Consider the following 23,967-nt stretch of genomic DNA (forward strand, 5'->3'; position numbering starts at 1 on the left):
CTCTGGGGCCCAGTCCTTGGGAGGAAGGGGGCAGCCCTGCGCGCCCCTTCATCTGAGGCAATACCATGCTTTTTAACTGGCTGCTGTTTTAGGGAATCTTTTACTTCTGTAACTATCTTGTAACATGTGTCTTTTTATATTGTCATTGTGTGTTTTAAAGTTTTGTAAGCTGCTTTGTGTGTGAGGTTTTTCTTTAAAGCAGCAAAAGGTGTGGTTTGTGTGCACAGAAATAAATACATAATGCATCTGCCACTGGGGAGCCCACAACAGAACTATCCTAACCCCCTAACCATGTAGTTACATAATCACCAGTAACCCAAGAGCAGGCAATCAAAATGTGTCCCATAAATATGGCCCTCTTCTGTAACACTGCTACCTAACAGGGCCCCTGATCTGAAGAACCCTAATTTGGATGCAAGTGGCAAGAGTATTTCCTTCTAAGTGAGTCAATAACAAGTAAATAACTTGGCTAGCACAGTTTTATCCGAAGGATTGCCACTTCGAATTGCTTCCCCAATCTTCCTCTCCTGGTTGAGGAGGGCCAGATTTCAAGGGTCTGCCTCAGGTAGAGGGAGGCAACCCCTTAGTCAGCAGCTGCTTGGGTGGGGGGCAGCAGCCCCTGCCTGTTCCTCCCCTGAGCCCCCAGCCATTCCTCTCTACTGCCACATGGTCTCTCCTGGGTCCCCTAACCTGGCCCCAGGACCAGTGGAGGGTACCCACAGCCAAGTCGGCTTCTGCACATGGTATGAGAAGTGGGCATCATTTTTCTCCTTCGTCTCAGGTGGCCCAGTGAATATTGCTGGTGGTCTCCCTTGTAAACTGCTCCATGCAGGTTTGAAACACTCTCCCTAGGGAAGCCCACCGGGCACGCACATTGTTACCCTCTTGGTATCGGGTTAAGATTTTTTTCCCCTTCCCTCAGGCCTATTAAGATAGTACTTTAAATCCCTGTAGCATTTTTTTAGTGGTGTTTTCAATGTACATATTTGATGGCTGTGCTGCTTTTGAATTTGTTTCCTATGCTACTTTGTCTTGTAAACTTGCTTTGGATTTTTATTGTAGCATGGCTTTATTCTTTTACTTTTAATTTTGCATGACACCTAGAGAAATTATTTTATGGGGTGTCTCATGAACATGGCAGATAGGGATTCTTGCCTGAGATTCTCCAGCCGATGTGGAGAGGCTGAGCTGTGGGAGGGAGGGGCTGGTAAGCAGGCCGGCCCAGCCCGTTTCCATAACCCCCTGGCACTGCCCTTGTTGACAGCAGCACGTGGTTACCCTCCACACTGCTGGCTCCCCTGCCCATTGCCCCCCTTACCCACGGCCAGCCTTGTTAGAGCATTGGTAAAGTTAGCAGAGTTTCGCCAAGTACAGCTTGCTCAGCGTTTCTGTGCAGAGTGAGTGTGTGGGGTTTACCTGAAAGAAAGAAAGTGTTTACCTTGCTTTGAATCACTGAGACTTGGTTTAAAAATAAGAAAAGACAATTTTATTAACTTGTACTTGACAGGAAAGGCTCTAGTTCTTAGCTAACTAAGGCTGCTTTCAGACATGGGGCTTAATTGCATTAACTTAATGGATTAAAATCGTAGCGTTTCTGGCCCGACTTCTAAAATTCCTTTCACACTGCAGTACCTGTTGCATTTAGGAACAGCAGCTCTTCCAGCTGACATACCAGCATTTTGCACAGATGTCTTTCACGCGGCTGCAATGAATGCCATGTTTTCATCCCTCACCCATTATACACATGCACACTGTAGTTCCCCACTGTATAGGAGGTCTAAGATCTGGTCCTGTCGCCGTGCAACTCCTCTCTCTTTAGCATCTGACTTTTCTCTTTTAGTTGTATAGGCACAGGGGAGTGTGTGGGAAATGCTGCTGCTGCCGGCGCCTATCCCAGAATACCGGTACAATTTTCATCAGGCAAAAAACAAACAAACTCCACCTAAAGGGCAGAAGCACACGCTGGGTTGCCTGTCATGTGAGTGGCTGCAGCTAGCGAAAAACGGCAATTTTCCGGGTTCCCAAACTTGCATGTGGATTATTTCTGCTATTGTTTATCCCAAAAATTACCACTAAACTTGCACTATGATGGACTGCCCTCAAGTCGATTCCGACTTATGGGCAACCCTATGAATATGGTTTTCATGGTAAGCGGTATTCAGAGGGGGTTTACCATTGCCTTCCTCTGAGGCTGAGAGGCAGTGACTGGCCCAAGGTCACCCAGTGAGCTTCACGGCTATGTGGGGATTTGAACCCTAGTCTCCCAGGTCGTAGTCCAGCACCTTAACCACTACACCACACTGCCTCTCAAACTTGCACTATATTCCTCTAGAATTCCAGAACTAGCTTGTACGGCATGTGAAAGGTCAACTATAATGCGCAAATTACCAGGTAAGGAATCGTCAGAATAATGGAATAAAGTACAGTGTGAAAGCGGCCTCCGCTGGAGATGCAAAGGCCAGGCTTGGTTGTTGCCTTCATTCTTCAGGTGAAAGGAACAAAGACAAAGATGTCTCCCTCGGTCCGAGAAGGAGAGTTTGGAAGTGAGGTCAGCTTCCTGAGGGTATCAGTTTACAGCGGAAGGCAGGCAGGTAGAGGAACACAGGTAAGGACAGGCAGCCTGGCCAGCTGGAGGACCCTCTCTCTATCTCCGCTTAGGAATGCAAAGAGAACCAAATTAGGAGTTGCTCTTGCCACATTTCCAACAGGCCCAAGACATTTTGCTGCCTGAGGTGAATGACAAGATGGTGCCCCTCTCCCCCCCAGCATTCCATGTACAAAAGTCAGTTGGACTGGACATTGACTCATCATTTCAGGTGATGGGACAGTGCCCTCTGCCAGATGTGAGAGCAGCAAGTTACTGCAAAGAAGCACACACAGCTCTGTCCTCCATTTTTTTTGGGGGGGGGGATCATAAGGAAATTCCAGGGAAGCTGCAGTGAGTGGCCCTCTCACACACCCTGGAATCTGTCGCCTGAGGCAGTAGCCTCATTCTACCCTCACTCTTGACACCAATATGCAACAGTCATGACAGTTTGGGGGAGTTTGTCTCCCTGAGTTGCTGGACCTTTCAGCCTGGCAAGCCACACCTACAGGTTCTTTGGCCAGACCAATATTTTATTTATTTATTTTATTTAAAATGTTTATTTTATTTTAAATCCTGCCCTTCTACCCTACAACAGGGCACTCAGGGCAGCTCACAATACAATCATACACAACAAAAATTAAAATAGATAAAACTACATAAAATATGGTTAAGAAATCTAGAGGAGTGATATTAAAATGAGACTAAAGGAGCAAAAGCTAACAATGGGGGGGGATAAAATCAGTTTCAGGCTCTTCCTTCAATCCCTCCCAAAGGCTCTCTGGAACAAGATCATTTTCAGAAGTCTCCGGAAAGCCATCAGGGAAGGAGCAGAGCGGGCTTCTTGGGGTAGGGTATTCCGGAGCTTAGGGGCCACAGCTGAAAAGGTCCTCTCCCATGTGCCTGCCAGTCTTACGTCTTTCATTCCAGGCACACAGAGGAGACCAGAGACAGCCAATCTTAAATCATGGGCAGGTACATATAGGAGTAAGCGGTCCCTCAGGTACATTGGTCCCAGGCCATTTAGGGCCTTAAAGGTCAGAACCAGCACTTTGAATTGGGCTCAGAAACAAATTGGGAGCCAGTGGAGTCAATAAAGCACAGGGGTGACATGCTCCCTGCTCCATTTAACATTCTGACTGCTGCATTTTGAACCAACCGTAATTTCTGAACTGTTTTCAATGGCAGCCCCACATAGAGTGTGTTACAGTAGTCAAGCCTCAATATCACCACTGCATGTGTCACTGCTGCCAAGTCAACTGCTTCCAGGAATGGATGCAGCTGGTAGACCAGTTTGAGCTGGCCAGAAGCACTCCTGGCTACCGCAGCCACCTGAGATTCAAGCAGCAGGGCAGGATCCAGGAGGACTCCCAAACTGCAGACCTGCTCCTCCAAGAGGAGTGCAACCCCATCCAGAATAGGTAGCAACCATATCCCTGGCACAATTTTCCCCTTGACCAGCAACACTTCCATCTTGTCTGGATTAAGTTTCAGTTTGTTAGCCCACATCCAGCCCTTCACAGCCTTCAGGCACCGGTTTAGGATGAGCACTCCCTCTCTGCGACCAGGTGGTAGGGAGAGATAGAGTTGCGTGTCATCAGCATATTGATGACATTGTACTCTAAATCTCCGGTTTCATATAAATGTTAGCGCATGGGAGACAGAATGGAACCCTGTGGGACCCTGTAGGCCAACGGCCAGGGGGTCGAGCAGTAGTCTCCCAGCACCACTTTCTGGGTCCTGTCCATTAGGTAGGACCAGAGCCACCACAAACAGTGCCTCCCAATCCCATCCCAGCTAGATGGCCCAGAAGGATACCATGGTTGATGGTATTGAAGGCCACTGAGAGGTCCAGCAGCACCAACAGGGATGCACTCCCCTTGTCTGATGCCTGGTGCAGGTCATCAGGCAGGGCGACCAGGACAGTCTCTGTCCCATGACAAGGCCTGAAGCCCGATTGAAAAGGGTCTAGATAATCTGATTCATCTGGGAAACCTTGCAGCAGCCACTACCTTCTCAATCACCTTGCCAAAAGGGGGAGATTATGTAGTGATGGCCATCAGTTCAGACGGCTTTTAGAAAGGATTAGATACATTTGTGGAGGATAAGGCCTCCTGTAGCTGCTAGCCCTGATGGCTACATTCTACCTCTCTTGTCAGAGGCAGAGTTCTTCCAAATACCAGTTGCTGGAAACAGTAGAAGGGGAGAGTGCTCTTGTGCTCCATGTCCTTGTGGGTTTCCCATTGGGACATCTGGTTGGCCACTGTGAGAACAGGACACTGGTCTGGATGGCCTGATCCAGCAGCCAGACTCTTCTTATGGTCAGCAGCCTTCAACCTTTTCCAGCTGGAACACACCTTTAACCCAAACGGGCATTTGGGGACCCACTTCTTAATTTTTTTAGCATATATTTTATATAGTGGCAGTGTTGCTACTGCAGCTCACCATAGTTCAGGCTGCAACCAGGTCTTGGGCCCAGACCAAGCTGTTCAAGAAGACCAATGTGGTAGGCAGACGGCTTAGCGGAATTCTGATAACCTCATGGGGAAGGAGATGCAGCTGACAATGCATAGTTAAAGTACGGAATTCACTTCCACAGGAGGCCGTAACGGACACCAGCGTGGATGGCTTTAAAAGTGGATTAGCCAAAATCATGGAGGAGATTAATAGCTACCAGCCACAATGGCTGTGTTCTCCCTCCACCGTCAAGGGATTTCTGTAGTATCCTTCAACATCAGTTTTCAGAGTAGTATGTAAACAGCAGTGAAGACTTTCACCTGTGTCAGGAATCAGCGTTTGACCCTGGTGTTACCTGGGATGGGTGTTACCTGGAGAGTGGGACAGTTCCAGTGACTGATGCCAGTTAACATAAGGAAAGAGGAAATACAGATAATAAACTTAATCACTGCAGTCCCTCAGTTCTTTGCACGATGTAAATCAATATTTAACTCCAAGCAGTTATGAAAGAACCCCCACACACATGCAACTTGTTGCATCTTGGCTGTCAGATGGTTAAGGGCAGAGTAAACATTGGCTAATGAGACTCTTTCCCAAAGGGAACTTTGGCACATGTCTGGAAAGAATAAATAATAAGTTAACAAAGGAGCTTTTGAAGAAGGTGGGGGCACCCTCATTGGGCCAACGAAAATGCTTCCTTATGAGAGAATGCACATGTGACTGTGCCTGCTGCTGTATTCAGAGTTCAATTTTTTACTAGAGGCAGGTCCAACATGGTGATCGTGGTTGGGCATCACTTGGGGGCTCTGCCCTGACAGGGAAGGTGCACTGCAGACTGGAGCTGAAGGAAGGTGCTTTGTTTGGGTTACGATCTTGCTGGTGACAGGATGGGGCCCGTTTCTGTCCAAAGTAGTCGCAGCAAAGTGGAATCTCTTGGCCTTTCTGAGGATCAGAAACGCAGGCGGAGCAAACAAATCTTAGGGGAGCATGATGTTACTGGCAAGACTACCCCCTGCCAGTGAATGCACAGGGTCGACGGTTGTTGCCTTCTCCCTGCCCCCATATCTACACAGAGTATTTGTACGTTGAATGTTAGGTCACCTAAGCTCACAGGTTATGGATGATCCCATGTTCTCGTCAGCCTTGGCAGTTCGAAATGGGCACGTCCGTATGCTGAGCACAGGATGCCTCTGAGTATCCTCCTGGAGGGGGGGACACATGGTCTATTGCCTTAGAGGGGAGGGCTGCTGACCTAGTGCCCTGTTTGTGGGCCTTCCATTGGGACATCTGGCTGGCTACTATGCGAGACAGGATGCCTGACTAGGTGGACCCCCCTTGGCCTGCTCCAGCAGCCAGGCTCTTCTGATATTAACCGTGATAGCTGAATGGCACTTTCCTCTTCATAAGCTGTGTGTTTCTGGATTGTGGATGCTAGGGGCAGGGGAAGGCCCTTCCTGTGGGCCTTGCAAGACTGGCTGGCTGGCCACTTGGAGGAAGCCGGGTCCTGGGCTTGATGAACCCTTTGTCCTAATCCAGCAGAGAGCTCTTCTTCTTATGTCCTTATGGGCACAAATGCCGGCCAGATGGGCTTTGGGAACAGCAGCAAGTGTTGCATATCGCTCCATGTCCTAGCCTGACCCCTCGCAATGACAAGACTTCCAAGTTCCAGGTGTGCTAAGAAGTGTCCAGATCATTTAACCTGGTGAATCATTTGGCCATTACTCACACCGGGTTCTCCCATGCTGTGGTCATTTGGAGGCATTTGCTTTTGAAGTCGATATCCACAGCAACCCCCTTTCCTCTTTCTGGATGAAAAGAGATTATGGCCACACTCTAACTGGTCCTTGCATTAATTAATTAATTAATTAATGTCCTTTTAACCTCAGGGACCTCCTGATTCCTTATATCCCTGCCTGATCACTAGGATCTTAGGGGGAGGCGCTGCTGGCGGTCCCCCATGGCTCGGCTGCATGGCTCGTATCCACCAGGATCTATGCGTGTCCAGTATTGTGGGCCCAGTTTTATGGACCTCTCTTCAGTGGATGTCAGACAGGCCCCCTCCCTGTTGAACTTCAAGTGCCTACTGAACACTTTTTAAAAATCCCAGCAGGCATTTCAACTGAATCCCAATTTCATAGTATTCACTCATTTTTATTTTCAGTGTACCGAGCTTCTTGCACACCACTGAGAAACATTAAGTGAAATATAAATTGTCCACGAACAAGTAACCATTAACACTGTCCTCTATTTGGAAACTGGAGGGTAAGTCCAACAGCGACAAGGGCTTCTTTTCCTGGCCATGGGTTGCTTCAGTCTGCTTGGCTGGATGAGAGCTTGATTCTCTTTTCAGTGCCCACCTAATTTATTTTCTCATCTATTTTGAGCAAGGCTGTTTTGGTTACAGATGGAGAGAAGCAGGTTTTCTCATTAAGAGGTGGTTTGGGAGTTGTGAGCACTGTCGGGTAAGTCCAGTTTTCATGGTGAGTGTTGGCTTGTGTGTAGTCTAGGATGGAACCTATTCAACACGTTGGTCATCTTGGCAAAACTGCTATAAATAGATTTTGCTATTTATGTCCTGACACTCAGTTTCTGTGGTGTAAACAGAAAAGCTTCCCAGTGATCAAATTCATCTGGAGGAACAGTGGCTCTTGCTTTAATCAGATACCATACAGTTCTATATGTATGTATGCCCTGATGTCTTTTGAGTGCAAAGTCCAGGACTGCACCATTGAACATTCCCTAGAGTTTTCCTTCCATGCTTTATGTTTGCATTTTTCCTTTCTTCTGGTGCTAGTTGCCAAGACATCTGAAACTCGTTACCTTGAGTCCAAACAGAAGGGGCCGGAGGGAGGCCAGATTCCCATTTACCTTGGTGACGGATGGCTTCCATAATTAAAACCTAAAACAAACAGATGATGTTAGCACCAAATAGCACAAGAACTGCTATTGGGCCAGTGGGGGGGGGACATGACTCACCATGGGTAAACACCCTTCATGAAGTGGAGAGTACCTCAAGGTGGCCTAGACAATTTAATCTCAGTTAATGGTGAGTGAAGTTAATGGACATTACTAACTTAAGTTTATTAATTTTGGCTGGTCTGCTCTGGGAAGGAACTATCTGAATATGATCATGTGTTCCTAATACATTTCATGGGAAACTCCAAGAGGCTTGCTCCGTGGCATTTTGCACGACACAAATGTGTCGGTTAAGACAAGTGGCTTGGGTGAGCTCTCTTCTCATGGAAGGCTTCTTCAGAGGAGGACGGGCTTCACTCTTGTGTGGCTACTCTTTTTAAATGAACATGTATTAAATTAACAAAGCCAGAATGCAAGCTCAAGATCTCTGAATGGTTGAGGCATAACTTCTCTGTATTAACATAGAAAGCTGCCTTATAGCAGATGAGGCTATTTGTCCTCAGATAGTATTTCCTGCTTTGACTGGCAGCACGTCTCTTGGGTCTCAAGAAGAGAAGAAGGGTCCTTTTCATCACTTGTTACTTGATCCTTTTTTAATTGAAGATGCCGAGGATTGAACATGAGACCTTCTGCATGCACATGAGTAGGTTGTCCCTGCCATCAATCCCCTACTGTCACCCCTGGGCTACAGTCCCTAGACTGAAGAGTCCAGATGAGATGAGAACTTTTAATGATCAGGCTCCCATGTGATAACTGAGCCATAATCACAAGACTATCAGATTGGATGCACCCTCAGCCTGCATCCGTAAGAACATAACATCAGAAGAGCCTGTTGGATCAGGCTAATGCCCCACCTAGTCCAGCATCCTGTTCTCACAGTGGCCAACCAGATGCCCCAATGGGGAGCCCGCAAACAGGGCCTGAGAGCAACAGCACTCTCCCCACCTGCGATTCCCTCCTGGCCCCTGACTGTGATTCAAATTGTCCAGCTCCACCTCCTCAAGAAAGGACTGCGGTTGGGCCTGTTTGCTTTCAGTTCAAGCTCAGTGATCCATGATGTGCAGATGATGCTACGTGAAAGAACTCAGAATGCTGAGAATTCCTTCTGGGTGGAATGGGCAGTATTTAGCTGGAAACAGGAGCAGGCCTGACTAAGAAATGCCTTGGAAGATGTTCATGGAAGGCTTTTAGCATTGAGAAATGTGTACTGGAAGGGATGTTTCATGTAATCACTTTTAGTTATTATTGTTGTATGTTTTTAATATTTGGTTACTATGGGGTAGTCGCCTTGAGACCTTTGGTTAAATGGAGACCCACGAATAAAGTAATAATTAATAATTGTTATTATTATTGTTTGTTGTCAATGGATTTTGAGCAATGGCTCATCTTCAAAATGGGCATCAAAAGAACATTTCTTTTTTAATGGTATTAACATTCCCTGTTTCAGTAAGGCAAATGGAGATTTCCATGTCCTGACTCCAAAGAACAAGGCTGAATCTCAGCACTGAGGAAAACAAGACCTGTTTGTCAACTGGGGGCTGTTCCTGAGGAGACAGAAGTGGATTTGTGACCCCATTTGAGCTGGGGGCAGTGACCGGAAGAGTTACACAAGCTGTTCTGTTTTTAGAACACCCCTTTCCCCCCCCTCAAAGGAATTTGGAGTGATTTAGCAAAGCAAAGAGTAATTTCACTGCAGGTCTGCAGACACACAGCCAATCGTCTTGTTTGGTTTACTGTCCGGAACCTCTGCTATTCAGGAAGAGACACAAAAGGCTAAATGGATATTGGGGTTAGAATGGCAGAGATGACAGAGTCAGAGAGCTGGAAGGGGCAGGAAGTGGCTGGCATCGCTCTAGGGAGCCTGTTCCACAAGCGCTTACCCGTCTGTATTTACACAGCACAGACTGAACCCTGTTCCCAAGGTTGTCTAGGGCAGCCTTTGCCAAGGTGGTGTCCTCCAGATGTTTTGGCACAGAATGGGGCCCTCTTTGTGTGAGAGACGGGGTGGTGAGTGGGCTGCCACAGCTGAAAAAAACAGTTGCTAAAACCACTGGCTGCTGAATGTTCGGTGTTTGTTTTTTACCTAGGTATTTGGTTAAATTGGAAATTTTAATTTTTCCTCATTATAGTTTTGCTTGTTTGCCTTATGGCAGAATTGTGAGTTAGTTGTTTATTGGATTTGATGTTTATGTGATTGTTGTAATTTTTGTATTGTTTCTTCTCTGTTAATCTTTATTACTTTGCTCCCAGCTCTGGGATTGAAAAATATTCAACGAAGAGCAGGCTATAAGTACAACTACTGCTGCTTCTACTGATACTGCTGTTACTAATAATTATCTCTCAGCAGCCCTGCTGGTAAGGCTGGTGGGAGTTGTAGGCCAAAACATCCTCAGGGCACCAACTGGGCAAAGGCCAGTGTAGATGTGTCCCACCAAGGAACCCTGGGCAGTGTAGTTCTTTCAAAGGACAAGGTATAGCTGACCCAGAATCCTCAGAATCTTCACATATTCCTCCTCCTAGGATTCCTTGGGGGAAATTCAGATTTGTATTACAGATATTACTTCTGACTTTTTGACATATCCTCAGACTTCCTCCCTCTGGTCCCATTTTCAAATACTTGAACACTCTCAGAGTGCTCTTCTTACTCTCCTCACAAAGCCAAACATTCCCACGTCTTATATCTTCATCGTTTTTGCCTTTTGGACTTGCTGAGGATCACTGTAACTCCAACTCCTTTGAGGCCTGATTTAGATATGCAACAAGGGACAGATCTGCTCACGGAAGCCTATTTCTGCACACATTTGCTTTCCTCCAAATTCCATAAGATGTGGTTTTGGGGGTGGGGGTGGGAGAAGGAATGGCTAAGATACAAAGGAATGAAACATTTTTCTTTCCATCCTTATGGACTTTATTATTAGGATGTTGACAAATAATAACAGTCCAAAGCCCTGAGGCAGCAGCTCTGGACAAAAAATGATGCCAAATATACATACCAAAGTTCACACAAAGACAGACTGCGACAGAAAGTACACACAGTTAATGCACTGTTTCATGTAGCACTACACAGTGGTGGCTTGTGGCTCCATGTCAGCTCTTTGAAAGTTTGGGGGGGGAAACGGAGTGGATTCCGCTGCTCTGCTGACATGGAGCCCCCAGCCCCCACTGGCATTACAGCTCTGAGGCCTGATCCTGCAGACACAGTGTGTCTCCATTTCCTGCTGATTGCAGACAACCCACAGCCACAAACAACATAGCAGGAAGACGGATGATTCCAAATGTGATCAAAGGACCAAAGAAGGTACAGACTCAAAGCAAGCAGACGCAGAAGGCCAAAAGGCTATCAGGGTCAGGGAAACATCTCCCTGGCAGAGGCTGAGCTAGTTAGTAAGATGTGCCAGTGAGAGGGAGGCACAGCAGTAATACTTTTGGCTACTTCTAAGCTCCTGGTTTGTCTCGTAGGGCACTAGGTGTGGGGCTGGCCACCAACTTAGATGGCTTTAGGAGTGCATCACAAGCTGAGTCAGACCATTAGTCCATCTAGCTGAGTATTGTCCACATTGACTGGCAGCCACTTGCCAGGGTTCCAGGCAGGGGCACTCCTACCTGCAGATGCTGGGGGTTGAACCTGGGACCTTCTGTGTGCAAAGCAGGTATGCTAGCACTGAGCTGTGGCCTTTCCCTTCCAAAGAGGATCAGAGAAATCCATGGAGGGATGGGTGGTTCAGTGACTACTAGTCACAATGGCCCTGTGCTATCTCCAGGGTCAGAGGTGCTTTGCGTCTGAGTATGGCTTGCTGGGAAGCACAGGTGCGGAGAGTGTCATTGTGTTCGTGCTCTACTTGCAGGCTTCCCTTCGGAACACCCGGTTGGCCACTGTAATAACAGCATGCTAGATTCAATGGGCCCCTTTTGGCCTGATCCAGCTGTCCTTATGTTCTTATGTTAGCATCTCCTGACATAGGAAGCTGCCTTATCCCAAGTCAGACCATTTGTTCCATCTAGCTCAATATTGCCGACACTGACTGGCAGCAGCTCCCTGGAGTCGAGACAAGGCTCTGTTCCCATCCCTGCCTGGAGAGATGCTAGGGACTGAACCAGGAATGTTCTGCATGCAAAGCAGGAGCGCCCTTCCCCTAACAAGGTGTTGCATCTGCTGTCATTTTCTCCTCTCTCAGGGAAATGGTGGTGGGAGACCCCTGTGGTGATGGGCTTCTCCTGGGAGTTTCCCTGCTTGGCCATGACCAAGGTGATGGTGCTTATCTTAGCAACGGCTTGACACAGCACCATTGAGCATGTCTGCTTAGCTGTCGCAGGATATTTCAGAGAAAAAAAGGCAACCAGGGACCCCAGTGGAAACCAAGTCAGGAAACAAAAGCTCAGCAAGACTTGCTGCAACCCAAGATCCAGAAGAGGCCTGCTGGGAGAGTGGTCTGTGAAAGGAGACTTAGGGTTCCTCTCATGAAGGAGAGCAGGCTGTTCTTCTTGGACTGGGACTTGTTCTTCTGGGATCCTTTCATACGGATTGGTTCTTCACCTTCTCAAATATCTGCACGACCTTGGCTGCTGGGACACATCCTTCTCTCAGTATGGTGATGCCACCTAGGAGAGAAAGCAACTGAAAAGTGGTGAAGCCTGAGAGGGAATGAAGAGGGATAGGATTGGGACCCTGACCCAGAGCGAAGGAAGGCAGGGCAGGTCCTCATGATAGCAAATAGATCAGAAATGCCAGCACCATCCCCATTCTTTTTAAAGGCCTTTCAGCAGATCAAAATAATGGGCAAGGCTCACAACAGCCCCAAAGTATCGTTAGGATCAGCTTCACTTCTGCCCTGTAACTGCACTCCACCCTTTATCAGTCACCCACTTTCAGACTTGCTAATTTCCTAAATTCATTTTTCAACTTCATCTCCCCCTTTGTAGCCTTGTTTCAGCCAAACCCCACATTGGAGACTGAGGTTCCCCCGCTGAGCAATTCAGGGGCTCTGATTGAGAAGAGTCCAGTCAGGAGTTTTAGAAGACAGGAAGGGCAACTGACATTCAGTCACAGAAAGGCTGTTATGCTAAAACAGGGGCTTGAGTCTAGGGCTTACCTTCATCTATCCTCGTGCAGTTGACCACTGTGGATGCCACCACCTCATTCGACTCCCCATCGCAGAGCACTCCCTCCAGCTTGTGGCCAAGGCGCCTGAGGGTGCAAAGGAGGGTAAGTGCCAAACTGGTACATGCTTTTGTGTAAAAGCACATCCCTTCTCTAATATGGCATCGCATGCTTTCATGACTCGCTCTGCCTCCCCCCCCCGGCCTAAAGGCTGCACATAGCATTTGTTGCAAAGCAGGAGGAACTCACTCAATGACTATGTTGTGGTGGGTGCTGTCTGTTTCTCCACTAGGGTTAGCAGACGTGATGGCCAAGGGACCCGTCATGTCAATGAGATGGACAGTGACTGTCTGGTCAGGGACTCTGATCATGATGCTGTCTCTCGTCCCCACTCGGTCATATACGGCTCCAACTCCTGGGAAAAGAGAAATCATTCCAAGTGAGCTTGACAGATACACTTACGCACACCATTACCATTACCTCACATTTATGTATCCTCTTCTTCCTTCAAGAGGATGATTGTGGGGTTCCAGATAAATCTCCCGTCTAGGCACTGGACTGGCCCTGGCCTCGTTAGCTACAGAGATGGAATGGAACTGTCCCAGGAGCCTCAAGTGAAGTCCCAAAGATTGCCATTCAATTTATTAATGGAGAAATTAGTCTGATCCCTCCAAAGATGAGAGACAGACTAACTAGTTACATCAGGCTGACCAGGGACTTTGGCAGAGCATTCCATTTCTTGCTAATTGGCTCTGAATATATTTGAGGGAGGAGGCTGGGCAAGAGGAACTGAATACTTCTGAAGTCTCGCTTTCACTCAGCGGCACTGCTTGGGCGGGACCTGGGGGCAAAGTCCAGGGCCCCACTCAGCAGAATGAGAAGGAAGGCCCCCAAATGCAAGAAGGCTGTCTTACCGCAGTTTGAAATAAGTGAAGCGACAGGCCATTCAGAGGCCACCTAAGACTCCTAAGACCACAACCTCAATTTACCTAACTGTGTCCCAATGCTTTACCTCCTCACCTTCTTCAAGAAAACCTCTGACAGTAAAATGAGGGAAGATTTTTGAAGGTATGACATTTATTTCTCATTTGTTTTGAACTGTTTTGATCTATTGGCATGGCCAGTGTTCAAGGATGATGGGTCTTGTAGTCCAGCAACTTCTGGAGGCCCCTCGCTCTGCATCCCTGAACTAAGGCAAGAAGAAGTAGCAGGTGCCCAGCCTACCAACCTAACTTCTTCAGCCACTCTCCTTTCTGGACGATGCAGCCGATGCCTCCAGGGTAAACGTTCTCCATAAACTCCCAGAGCAAAGGGCTGAAAGGTGGAGTGGCAGACCGCAGCTGGTCCAGGTTTGAGATTAATATGCAGATGGGCTTCTCTTGAGGCCTGTCCTGTGTGGGCCAAAAGGTGACAGTCATTGTGAGAAGAGTTAGACAAGGGGAATAAAATCAGCACCACGGAAAGGGCCTGGGACAAGCCACCGGATTAGAACCTGTGTTTCAGGGATTAGCTCTTGTGGCCACATCAGGCAATGGCAAAGCCAAATCATTCCTGGGTCATTTCAGGGCTTGAGCAGTGCCTGCGTTGTCCTTATTCCCACTGATGGTGAACTCTGAGATGTTAAAAAGAGGGTCTTTGTTAATAACAGGACTTATTTAGGGTGCTTGGATAGGAAATGTGTACCTTATGCTTCCCTCACCAGGAAAGGGTTTAACGAAGGATGCTCAAGGGCAAATAAACACAGGAGTTGAAGGCACTAAAACTGCAGAGCTTGGACCTGGACAGGTCCTGTTTTGAATTTCTCCAAAGTCTGGGAAATATCGCTCAGATTCTGGTTCAGCAATGCACAGAGGAAGGTGCCAGATCTGGCCAGAGATACACCAAGATTTAGTTTTGCTGCACACATGCACCATACATTTAAATTTGTAGTTTGTTAAGGGTGCTGGAAATTTCAACTCTGTGAGGGGTAAACTACAGTTCCCAGGATTCTTGGGGGAGGGGGAAAAAGCCACGTGATTTAAATGCACTTTAAATGTATTGTGTGAATGCAGCCCTTTCCTTATTTCTGAGGCTATTTTCATTTATCACAAGTTTATTTAACTCATTTATATATTAAAAATAATATTAAATACAATAAAATATACAGCTATAACATCCAATAATTGTTAAGAACTGGCAGTAAAATATCAGGGCCCGGAAATGCCTGGGCAAATAGGTTTTCAGCAATTTGTGAAACACCAAAATAGTTTATGCTTGCCACATCTCTGAGGGGAGATAATTCCACAAGGTGGGTGCCACTTAATCTTATCTCCATTCCTGTAATGCTGGGGCTCTGTTCCGGAATATGTTTGGTGTCTCTACACAAGTCCCATGGAACAATGTGAAGCCAAGGGAATTTAAATACACTTCAGGGACAAAGGTATGTTTGCATTGAGCAGGGGGTTGAACTCGACAGCCTTACAGTTCCCTTCCAACTCTACCATTCTATGATTCTATCATTCTATGAAAGGAAATAATAGCAGGTTCCCGGTTCCCAGAAATGCACGTTTACAAATTCCACAGCAATTTATAGTACAGCACATAATTGCTGCCCAGTTCCCATGTGCAGCTGCTACAAGATACTGATCATTCTATCCTTCACTTTATTACTTTATTAAATTACATTATCATAGAATCATAGAATAGTAGAGTTGGAAGGGGCCTACAAGGCCATCGAGTCCAACCCCCTGCTCAATGCAGGAATCCAAATCAAGGTATTCCCAACAGATGGCTGTCCAGCTGCCTCCTGAATGCCTCCAGTGTCTGAGAGCCCACTACCTCCCTTGTAAAGGAGCCCAGGGCAGTAAACACACAAGTGATAAAGCGACGAAAACATCTAAAACCAGTACTAATACAGATGCAAAGTGGGAAAGGTCTTTATTCAAAGGCTTTTTGGAAGAGGAAGGTCTTCATTAGGCACCAAAAAGACAACAGAGGTGGCGCCTGTCTAATATTTGAGGGAATTCCAAAGGGTGGGCGCCTCTACACTAAAAGTCTGCTTCCTATGTTTGTGCAGAACAGATCTCCTGACAATATGGAATCTGCAGGAAGTCCTCACCTGGACAGCGTAGTGATCCATTGGGTATATAAGGGATGAGATGATCTTTCAGGTATCCTGGTCCCAAGCTGGATAGGCTTTATATACCAGAACCAGCATCATGAACTTAGCCCGGTACCCAATTGGCAGCCAGTTTAAGAAGAAAGTTTCTAGCCTTGTGCCAGTAGGGAAGTCTGAGAATATCAGGATATTTGGGGGGAAATGGGCCCTAAATGTATTATTTTTGCCCCATTAATATGAATACATGCATACGAGTCCTTAGCTTTCCAGATGGTGTCCTTGTGGCTGGCGTGGCTGCCCCACCCATCATTCTTACCTTGATCCTGTAGATCTTCTCAATGGCTTCTGGGTGTCTGCAGGAGGCAGCAAGAGCATAAACGGTGTCCGTGGGAACTCCACACACCCCACCAGCATCTAGCTTGTCTGCAATGGCCCTCAGACCACTGGTCTGTTGGGAACTGGGGCAGAGGCAAAGTGGAGGGGGGTTGGACTCCTTGACAGCTCTCTTGGTCTGAAAGCAATCAAGAAAAGGGGGGGCTGCAGAATGAAAAACACACACCAAGACACCAAGCACTGTGCCTGCTGAGTGCCGAAACAGAAATGACAACTCTGCACAGAATCCTCTCTGCAGACGCCAAAGTGGGAATCTGGGCAGGTTTGGGCTGTTTAGTTTTTCTTGGTAGGAAAGACAGACAGACAGGAAGGAAGATGCCAGCCTTTCTTCCTGCTCTAGGAAGACCTGCGCTGGGTTGCCTCTTACTCTGAGGAGAGGGGGTCCCATCAGGATGAGCTCTTTGCCAAAGATGCAGTTTGCAAGGGATGCTGTTGCCCCGTAGATGCAAATGAGGCTGAAGATGGTCAGCATCGCAACTGCAAAAGAAACCACATTGGGGGTGGGATGGTGTCTGGTAGAACTCTCATCTCATGCCCCCTGACGATTTGCACCCCAGGACTTACTCTCAAGAGGCAGTGGGAGGCTTTCCACTGTGGAGAGGAGGAAGCACAGGATCAGCACCTCCATCACGGCAGCCAAGCAGAGAAGCACCACGTTGAAGTAGGAGGCTGTGGGCAAGGGACAGGGGAGGAAATGCACTTGGCCTTACTGTGCCAGGGCTTGTGGGAACCTCCCTTTGGCTTCGCAGGTCCCGTTCCCCCTAATCCTGAGCCCCATAAACCTAACAGTCAGGTCACCTTGCAGACGTAGGGTGCCAGTGGAGGCTGGCGTCTCCAATGTCAGTGGGGCAGTGAATCCACTCCAGGTTTTAGTCCAGCTCCTTGAAAGTTGAGAATAAAACCCAGAGTGGATTCACTGCCCTGCTGACATTGGGGCCACCAGCCTCCACTGCAGGGTGCTTCCAGATGGGGGCTTAATTTCACAAATGGCTCACTGAGGTATCACAAGCGGGTTGCAGGCAGTAGGATTTTCTATGGAAGGGTCAGTCCAGATTAAACAGTGGGAAAATATGGGCTGGCATTCTGGGGCCAACAGTGTTGTGTGTGGATACCGTGAAAGACTGCATGCCTGAGGATCGCTGGTCCCACAGCATAAATGCCACCTTTGCTCTTACAACAGGGTTCCATCTGCTCAGGAGAAATTTGGAGCATGTGGCGTTATTGGAAGAGCATTCAGGCACATTCCTCAGAGGCAGAGGATTGTCCCACAGAGAAACAGCTCCCATCAGGAAGGAGCAGAGGGATGTTAGCCATAAATGAGCATGCAGCAAAATTAAGTCTTTTGGCTGTGGACATCCCTCTTGGTTTCCTGCACAAAGCACAGATAGCCAGCAGACAAACTGGAGAGCTACAGCAACAGCTGTGCCTGCAAAAGACCAGAGAAATGTGGAGACTTACCTAAAATAATCAGAAAGAGGTTGACGACCAGAAAGGCCACAGCCCCTGCTGTGAAGCCTCCGTTACTCCTTGGGTTGATGTCCAGTAAATTTCCTGAAAGGAGCAGCAGCAGCAGAGTTGATGGTTGCGAGACGATTAAAGCCAGACAGTCTCATGGGAAGCAAGCCACATCTACGTTTTCACGCCACTGTCCTCGAGCAGTGGGGTTACAGAGGGTGGGTTTCTTTGGGGGCACAGGGAGTGTGGGGCACTTATGGTGCCTTTGTCATACTTTATTTCCAAACATCACAGGTTGTGTTGTTATTATGAAGGCACCCTAAGGTACAGAAGGAAGGACGCTGGCAGGCAGTGCTTGCCCCAAAGCATCATTGGCTCTCTCTGGCCCCCAAAACTGCATTGTAATCAGGACATAAGAACCTAAGAAGAGCCTGCTGGATCAGGCCGGTGGCCCATCTAGTCCAACATCTTGTTCGCACACTGGCCAACCAGATGCCTGTGGGAATTGAGTGCAAAGAGCACTCTCCCCTCCTGCAGTTTCCAGCAACTGGGATTCAGAAGCATCCTGCCTCCGACTATCGAGGCAGAGCACAGCCCTCATGGCTAGCAGCCACTGATAGCCTTATCCTCCACGAATTTGTCTATGCCTCTTTTAAAGCCATCCAAGGACCCTCCTATTGACCAGAGCCAGAGCCCCAAATGGTACCATTTTCAGGTCTCCCAACACACTCTCTTTTCCCTCTGATCAAGATGTAAAAGAGTTTCCAGCCCCTGCCATGGCAGGCACTTATGACTTGCACCCCAAACATTCGGTGGGGAGAGCTAGGGGCCTGTCTGAGTCCATTTGGAGTATCCACAAGCTAGAACTGGACTAGGTGGGCATTGCATAGTGATAGGAAAGTGTCCATCTGATTCTACCTTTTGAGGTGGCTGCACAGGACTTTTCTTGCATATCAGTTGCACTAATCCAGACTGATAGATGGGGAACAACTATGTGTGTGGCTTGTGGTAACCACTTGGCCTAGAGTAGGCTGTTGGCCCCAGACAATTGACCCACATAGCAATTCAAGGTGAATAAATGTTAAGCAGATGGGAAAGATGGCTGCTTACCTGCAAACCGGAACCAGGTCCAGGTGGCCCAGACAGCTGCGTAGCAGAAGGAGAGGACCGATCCAAATTGCCTTCCTTTTTGTACTTGTAGCCTACACACGTACAACTGGAAGACAGCTCCTGGGATCAACACAGTGGGAATGCAGAGGTGCTGCCTGATGGGGTCATTCAGAGTCCCCTGCAGAGCTGAAAAGGCGGCCAGTCCATTGGAGATATAGAACAAGGCACTGGGGATCTCCGAGAGCGTTGGCTCTGCTGGGGAGTCTTTTGACTTCAACAGGCTGCTTTTGATGCTTGCCAGCACTTTCTGCAGCTTTGAGGTGGACATCACTTGAACTCCGACAGGAACCAGCGCTTTTTCAGCAACTGAGTTAATGAGGCTGGCAAACGTGGCGTAGAGAGAAGCAGCGGTATAGAAACTGCAGACGACCCCGAAAAAGATGATTGGAATCTGCTGGATGGTGGAGACGGTAAGAAGGACAAAGAGAGAACTGTGGGCCACCTCCAGGGCATCCCTGTTGAGTGACACAAGGAGAAGGACCCAAGCGGTGGACAGGAAGAACCAGTTGCCAACAAGCCCTGCCCAGCTGGGCTGGACATTCTCAGACTGGATGAAAACTGTCAGAGTAAACTCTTCCCAGGACATCACCAGCCAGAAAAGACTGTGAACACCTGACTTGGTGGTGTGATAGGCATCGTCCCGTTGGTAGCCATAGTAGCTGCCCAAAAGATGGCCAATGGAGTTGATGCTCACCCACACAGCTCCTACATAGAAGTTCCTCATGTAGCCAAAAGAGTAGAAGGAGAAGATGAAGGCAGAGATGGAGTCACACAGGTTGGTGAGGGCCATGGGCTCAGCATACTTGGTGTTCTTCTTCACCTCCCCAACGTTCTTAGCAGAAGTGCGGCTGGATGAGCCCAGCAGGAGGACATTGAAGAGAGGGTTGCCAAAGCCTGGGAGGACATGCCTTTGGCCGATGCCCTTGAGGAGGAGAGCAGTTGCACCATAGATCCCGCAAGCCACAATGCCCAGCTCCATGACTCCGGACACCACCAGAGCCCACCGGGCAAAGAGCCCCACTGCTTCAAACACCAAGGCCAGCGTAATGGCTCCGAAAACAAATGGCATGATGTAGTTCACGGTGGCCGAACAGAAGGACAGGAGGAGCGAGATGATAATATAGGCCACCAAGCCTGCCACGGCACCATCACTGATGGAAGGATGAGGAGGCTGAAGGAAAGAGGCATTGCTAGGGAAGAAGGTTGCATTCCCTGGGGAGGGATATGCCCCGGAAATGATGCGTGTGGCCCCATAGCTGCTCCACAGGCCTGCAAAAGCCAGGAAAGCTGTGCCCCCCAAGTGGTCGTACTTCCGGAAGGTGAGCAGCCCAGCCAGGAGCTGAGACAGGCCTCCAATCAGGATGAGGTGGACTCCTAGGAAGACAAAGAAGAATGGATGAAACAGGCTGCTAAGTGCACCCAGAGATGGTCAAGGGTGAAACAACACATTCTCTCTCTCTCTCTCTCTCTCTCTCTCTCTCTCTCTCTCTCTCTCTCTCTAGCTCCCATCACCCTTGAGCATTGGCCATGCTGTCTGGGAAGACTGATGGAAGTTGGAGCCCACCACATCTGGATGCCCAGCCCAGCTCTAGTATACAAGCAGGTCTTCCCTTGAGAGACTTAACAGACTTAACAGATAAGCTCTCTTACACAGAGCCCCAGGACATTTCTAGTTCAGAATTATCTGTATCAGGCATGGGGAACCTTTGGCCCTCTAGCATTGCTGAACAACAACTCCCATCATCCCTGGCTATTGCCCAGGCTTGTTGGAGGGTCAAAGGTTCCCCACACACCTGGTCTATGTACTGATCTCCAGGGTTTCTGGCAAAGAGGGGTCTTTTTTTAATTACTAGCTATGGCCTCCTTTCCCAAAGAAGCCCAAATCAGGTGGGAGGCTGCCAGTTATCTGATTGGTCCACCTGGCCCATGACCCTCTGACTGATTCTGCACTCTCAGGTGATACGGGGAGGGGGGAGATGACCCAGCCCTTCCCACCATGGGGCTTGAACCTGGGACCTCACTCAGGCATGCAGAAGCGGTGCTTTCCCACTCACTCAGCTACTCCTAACTTTGAACTTCTCAGTACTGTCTGTGACAGCATCCATAAAACACCCTCCTCTAACCTTACTTATGTCAGGGAGCCTTCGTGCACCAGAGAGATTTGAGCAGCGCAGCCAGGAGAACTCCCCCTTCTGACTCCTCCTCAGTTTCCTCTACTGCCTTTCCACAGGGCAATGGTTCCCAGCAGGTTTCTTGCACTGCAGACTGGTGGCCAGCATCACCTGTGCTTGGAAAGGGGGAGGCTGGCCGTCTACTCACCAGCTAGAATGTTTTCAACCCCCATTGGCGGGATGTTGCTGTGAGCAGAGGAGAAGTTCTGCAGGCAGACAAGGAAGGCGCTCACGACATTGGCCAGGAGCCCCAGTACAGAAGGTTCAGTGTAGAACACAGCAGCAAAACCTTCTCTGCTTGCCATCGTTTTCAGCCCTTCCAGCTGCAAGAGTTGCTGTCTGTTTGAGCCAAAGGGCAATTAGGAGGCTGGAACGAATGGCTGTAAAAGGGAGAATTCATCAATAGAGTTCACCTGGAAATAGGGAGAAGGGGAAGGGCCGTTGCAGCTCAGTGACAGAGTGTCTGCTTTGCGTGCAGAAGGTTCCAGGCTCAATCCCTGTCTTACTTGGTTGTGCTATTACGCAAGAGCACTCCCCTCCAGACAGCAATAATGCAGTTACATGTTCCGTTGTTGTTGCACTGCGATCCTACCTGCCCTCCAAGGAGCCCGAGGGGACATGCACAAATTCTTCCTCTCCCCCATTCCATCCTCACAACAATGATGTGAAGAAGGTTAGGCTGAGAGACAGTGACTGGCCGGAAGTCGTCTAGCGTGGATGATCCAGTCTAAATCCACCACTAATGCACTGTTATTGGGTCAATGGCATTTTGCAGAACCCACCAGACTGGAGAGGCCCTGAAGTTAAAAGCATCTTGGACTCAGTCCAGTCTGGGAAACTCCCACTGAAATGAATAAGAGTTCCACAACTGTGACCTTGAGCATCTCTTGGTCATTTCAACCGCGCTTGCTCAGGAGACATTCCTTGTGGGTTAAACTCAAAATGGAAATGGACTGCCTTCAAGTTGCTCCCGACTTATGGCGACCCTATGAATGGGGTTTTCATGGTAAGTGGTATTCAGAGGGGGTTCACCATTGCCTCCCTCTGAGGCTGAGAGGCAGTGACTGGCCCAAAGTCACCCACTGAGCTTCGTGGCTGTGTGTGGATTCAAACCCTGGTCTCCTAGGTCGTAGTCCAACACCTTAACCACTACACCACACTGGTTCTCCTGGGTTAAACTCAACACCTTTGCAAAAAGGATAGTAGAATGTGGGTCATGAAAAGCAAAATTTGTGGATGGTTGTGGAATCCAAATGCTGTTCTGCTGACTGGTTAAGGACTGGGGAACATGGAGTAGTCTCTTCAGTTGAGCATCTGCACAAATCTCCTTCATACTAGGCTGATCTCTAAAATTATGTGCAGTAATGCAAAGGACACAGGGGAGGGTCACAGATGCAAAAGAGCAAAGGGAATTAGTGCAGGGCTTTGGGAGGCTAGGAAACCACCCCCTGATTCAGGCAGCATCTGGTCCACATCAAACTGGCCTTTCCAAAAAAGCCCCCCCATTCCCTGAGAGCATTTCCACCCCCTTTACACATCACTGGTTCAGCCCTTTCCCATCTTCAACCCAGCTGTGATTTTCCAGCTCCAGCTCTGTTTTGAATCACTGGACTGTACAGAGAGCTTTAAAACCCCAGATTTCCATTATGTGCCACCAGCCTCATAAATACCTGCACATAAGGGGTTTGTTTTGCTTTTTCTCCCTGCCAGACTTCCTTAGACCACAAAAAGCTAAAATTAAGACCTGGCAGCTGCCGATTCTTCTTTTGGAGCTGGCTGCAGGACAAAAGAATGACAACCAAATTCCCAACAGCACCCAAAGATGCTTCTTGTGGAGGAAACTGGGACAGCTGGGCAGGCAGGTGGCATCTGTAGAAAGGGAAGCAAAGGGACAAGTGCATTCTGGGCATTCCACACAGTGGCTGGTGCTCATTTTCTTGAAGATGGGGCCCCACACCTGTACAGATTACAACTCAACACATGACTGAGACAAATTAATTCCTGCCAGCAAAGTGGAATTTGTGGACAAGGATGGTTTTAAGAGAAGATTAGACCAATTCATGGAGGACAAGGCTATCAATGGCTTCTCGCCACAATGACTATGTTCTACCTCCACTGTTGGAAGGCAACAAGGATGATCAGGGGACTGGAAACAAAGCCCCATGAGGAGAGACTGAAAGAACTGGGCATTTTTAGCCTTGAGAAGAGAAGACTGAGGGGAGATACAATAGACTGTTCAAGTACTTGAAAGGTTGTCATACAGAGAAGGGCTGGGATCTCTTCTCGATTGTCCCAGAGTGCAGGACACAGAATAATGAGCTCAGGTTGCAGGAAGCCAGATTCTGACTGGACATCAGGAAAACTTCCTAACTGTTAGAGCTATAGGACAATGGAACCAATTACCTAGAGAGGTAGTGGGCTCTCCGACACTGGAGGCATTCAAGAGGCAGCTGGACAGCCATCTGTCGGGAATGCTTTGATTTGGATTCCTGCATTGAGCAGGGGGGTGGACTCGATGGCCTTATAGGACCCTTCCAACTCCACTATTTTATGATTCTATGACTCCCAGTTGCTGGGAACCCCAAGAGGGGACAGTTGCTGCTGCTGCACTCAGGTCTTTCTTGCA

The 23,967-nt window shown here is 48.4% G+C and overlaps 1 protein-coding gene across 1 annotated transcript; it reads right to left on the reverse strand.

Annotated features, from left to right (window-relative positions):
* Positions 1-11,012: 11,012 nt before the first annotated feature.
* Positions 11,013-21,646, reverse strand: LOC133371277 (uncharacterized). Its single transcript, XM_061598502.1, has 10 exons — positions 21,490-21,646; positions 19,111-20,544; positions 18,004-18,096; positions 17,110-17,214; positions 16,913-17,022; positions 16,469-16,663; positions 14,284-14,446; positions 13,305-13,470; positions 13,048-13,142; positions 11,013-12,556 (listed from the first exon to the last, which is right to left on the reverse strand). The coding sequence occupies exons 1-10, from the start codon at positions 21,644-21,646 to the stop codon at positions 12,471-12,473; spliced, it is 2,604 nt and encodes an 867-aa protein (XP_061454486.1). The 3' UTR covers positions 11,013-12,470.
* Positions 21,647-23,967: the final 2,321 nt, after the last annotated feature.

This window comes from Rhineura floridana, chromosome 16 (assembly GCF_030035675.1).
Source record: "Rhineura floridana isolate rRhiFlo1 chromosome 16, rRhiFlo1.hap2, whole genome shotgun sequence".
Classification (NCBI taxonomy): Eukaryota; Metazoa; Chordata; class Lepidosauria; order Squamata; family Rhineuridae; genus Rhineura; species Rhineura floridana.